Source organism: Notothenia coriiceps, unplaced genomic scaffold (assembly GCF_000735185.1).
Source record: "Notothenia coriiceps isolate Sejong01 unplaced genomic scaffold, NC01 NC01_scaffold00007728, whole genome shotgun sequence".
In the NCBI taxonomy this organism is placed as follows: domain Eukaryota; kingdom Metazoa; phylum Chordata; class Actinopteri; order Perciformes; family Nototheniidae; genus Notothenia; species Notothenia coriiceps.
In genome coordinates this window covers 1-2,837 of record NW_011340429.1, presented here as the reverse complement: position 1 = coordinate 2,837, position 2,837 = coordinate 1, and the positions used below count along the sequence as shown (strand labels likewise).

The window sequence follows — 2,837 nt, the reverse complement described above, 5'->3', positions numbered from 1 at the left end:
CTGCAAGGTAAGGTGTTGAAATGTCAGTATTCACCGTGTGACACTGTCACATCAACTTACCTGAGACCCAGCGTCTGTGTAATATATAAATAGCTGTGACACCGTTATCACAAATTTTCCTCCAGACGTGGGAGAAGTACTCAGATCTTATACTTGTGTGTATTGAGTGTATGAATAGATACTCTGTTACAAGTACTGCATTCAAAATGTCACTCAAGTAAAAGTACAAAAGTAATAGCGTCAAAATATACTAAAAGTACCCAAAGTAAAAGTAGTCATTGTGCAGATTGGTCCATTTCAGAATAGAAATCTTATAATAATAATAATTATATGTTTTGATTATAATTATAGATGCATTAAAGTGTTATCAAAGCTGGTAAAGGTGTAGCTAGTTTTAATGGCTTTGTATGGCAGATACTAATATAGTGCTGGAGGACTGCAGACAAGTTTCAGACTGGTTTTCCCCTGACCAGCAGCAGCTTCGAAGACCAACCGATAATATTCACTCCCTACAATGACAGGAATCCTGACCAACTTCTCCTTTTTCTATATGGTTCCACAAGTTCACTGCTTTATGCTCTCCTAAAGTAAACAGCAGTGCAGCAGCTTTGACTTAATAATATACACACTCAAAACATTCATAATATCTGAAGGAGGTTTATGACATGGCTCAAAAAGTATTTGTTTTCAGTTCCTGGCACTTTTCTATACTTCTGAAACAATTATGTAGAGGTGTAATTACAAGCCATTCCAAATTAAAATAAAAGTAACGTGTGTTTGTGTGTGTAGTCCGCAGCCATGCTGACCTGTGCCTTCTGTGGGGAAGAGATGATGTTGGAGGAGGACATGAAGACACATCTCCTTCTCAGCCACATGGAGAATGCCTCTCGCTGCCCGCTCTGCTCCCTGTCAGGAGTGTCCTACGACGAGCTGAGCTTCCACATCAGCTCTGCACATCCAGAGACGCAGCTCGGAGCGCAGGACCCCCCCCACATCACACCCCCTGCAGGCCGCTCTGCTGCAGCTAACACTCAGAGCCACAAAACCCCTCCCTCCTGCTGGGCTCAGGACAGCTGTGATACAGATGCTGAGGCAACACACTGTACTGACACTATAGACTGCCATAAACAAGACATTACATCCAAGAGTCAGGCTTCATCAACTGGGGAGACCGCAACAATTCAGAGCCCTAGAAGAAGGCAAAAGGCTGTGGCGCTCTCTAATAACAACAATAAGGGATTTAAATCTGAGCACAGCAAAGCCAAACAGAAGCGGCTGTCTTCAAAGAGAGAGGGTGATTCAACTTTTCAAAACTTTATTTGCTAAACTTTAAAGTCACAAATCAACTTGAATTGTCCTGTCTTTGTTTCAGAGGAGCTGTTCTCGTGCCCCATGTGTCCTCAGGTGTGCAACAGCTGTGAGATGCTGCAGGAGCATGTAGAGCTCCACCTGCAGGAGCAGCACTCAGCTGGAGGTAACTTTAGACTAGTGCCCTTTTCCACCAAACCGGTTCCAGGGCCGGCCCCACTCGACCAAGAACCAATACGTCACGCTTACGTCGGAGGGGGGCGAGATTAACCTGAGCAATAACAGTTCATTTTTATTTTAAAAAACACTTTATAAAGTCAGGCAACACTAACTGGACTTAGTGTGATGCAGGCTCTGTGCTGCCATATAGATCACTCTGAAACTCTGAGAGCTCACTGGGAAGAGACCAGTTTTACATTCAGAAAGAAATTGTCAATAAAAAATATAAAAAATTCAATTTACCGGACAAATGGGAAATACGTCAAATATTAGCTGTATTTATTATTGAGCTTAAAAACAATTGATAAAGGAAGACATTAGCTAGCATGTAGATTTATATTTGATCAAAATCCTTATTTTGAAATTCAAGCGTACATAACCGCGGAGCACTGTCAGGGGTGTAGTGCTATTTGTCTCGAAGTGCACCTCGTTTTGAAGGATATGTAACCGCTGTGGATTAACTCTCTCCAGCCAGAATCAGAACAACAGGACATTTGGTAGTAATAAAAGTAAAGCTAAACGTAAGTAAGTAAACGTCCGATCACCAGAGTGGATCAGAGCTGTAATCCAATTTATTTTTGTATTGCATTTGCTGTTGTATAACTAAACAATGTGACGGACGATAAACAGTTAATATTCATTAAATACCTTCAGTTCAAAGACATCCTATGATTGTACATGATGTATCTTTTACTCATGACTTCTTGTTTGTGCAGGGTCAGCACAGGAGGCGTGTTCACCAGCCATAACATCACCATCAGCCCTCCGTCTCTCAGGTGTGTGTCCTCCCCTCTGACTGTTTTCAGCTCACATGGCACAGTATTTCTACCAGCTGCAACAGTGACGCTGGTTTAGATTTCTCCTTGTGAGTGTGTTTGACTGTGGAGAGTTTTTTTGCCTACCACTAAAACCTTATTAGATCCAGTCACAAAATGTTAAGCAACTTCCAAGATTTGGCGTGACAAAACTTTGCTGGTGTGTAGCTGAGATCATGACGAAGGCTGAGTTGGAGTAAGGGCAGAGTTGGGATCGTTACATACAAAATGTATGCCATTACTAGTTACCTGTAAAAAAAAGAACTTAACCTGATAATCAAAATATAAAAGTAATGTAACCTCATTCAATTCCGTTGCTTTTGAAGTACCACAATATTAAACGCAACACAAATACAGTGGGGCACAAAAGTATTTAGTCAGCCACCAATTGTGCAAGTTCTCCCACTTAAAAAGATGAGAGAGGCCTGTAATTTTCCTCCCAGGTAAACCTCAACTATGAGAGACAAAATGAGAAAGAAAATCACATTGCCTGAT

General features: G+C 41.5%; 1 protein-coding gene across 1 annotated transcript; it reads left to right on the top strand.

Moving 5' to 3' along the window:
* Positions 1-795: 795 nt before the first annotated feature.
* On the top strand, positions 796-2,323 carry LOC104944256 (zinc finger with UFM1-specific peptidase domain protein-like). The gene is made up of 3 exons (XM_010769769.1): positions 796-1,294; positions 1,373-1,474; positions 2,244-2,323. The coding sequence occupies exons 1-3, from the start codon at positions 799-801 to the stop codon at positions 2,321-2,323; spliced, it is 678 nt and encodes a 225-aa protein (XP_010768071.1). The 5' UTR covers positions 796-798.
* Positions 2,324-2,837: the final 514 nt, after the last annotated feature.

Coding starts and splice junctions, on each gene's coding strand:
- LOC104944256 (XM_010769769.1), top strand. CDS start 799: ATGCTGACCTGTGCCTTCTGTGGGGAAGAGATGATGTTGGAGGAGGAC. Junction 1,295..1,372: donor GCTGTCTTCAAAGAGAGAGG/GTGATTCAACTT, acceptor TCTTTGTTTCAG/AGGAGCTGTTCTCGTGCCCC. Junction 1,475..2,243: donor GGAGCAGCACTCAGCTGGAG/GTAACTTTAGAC, acceptor TTGTTTGTGCAG/GGTCAGCACAGGAGGCGTGT.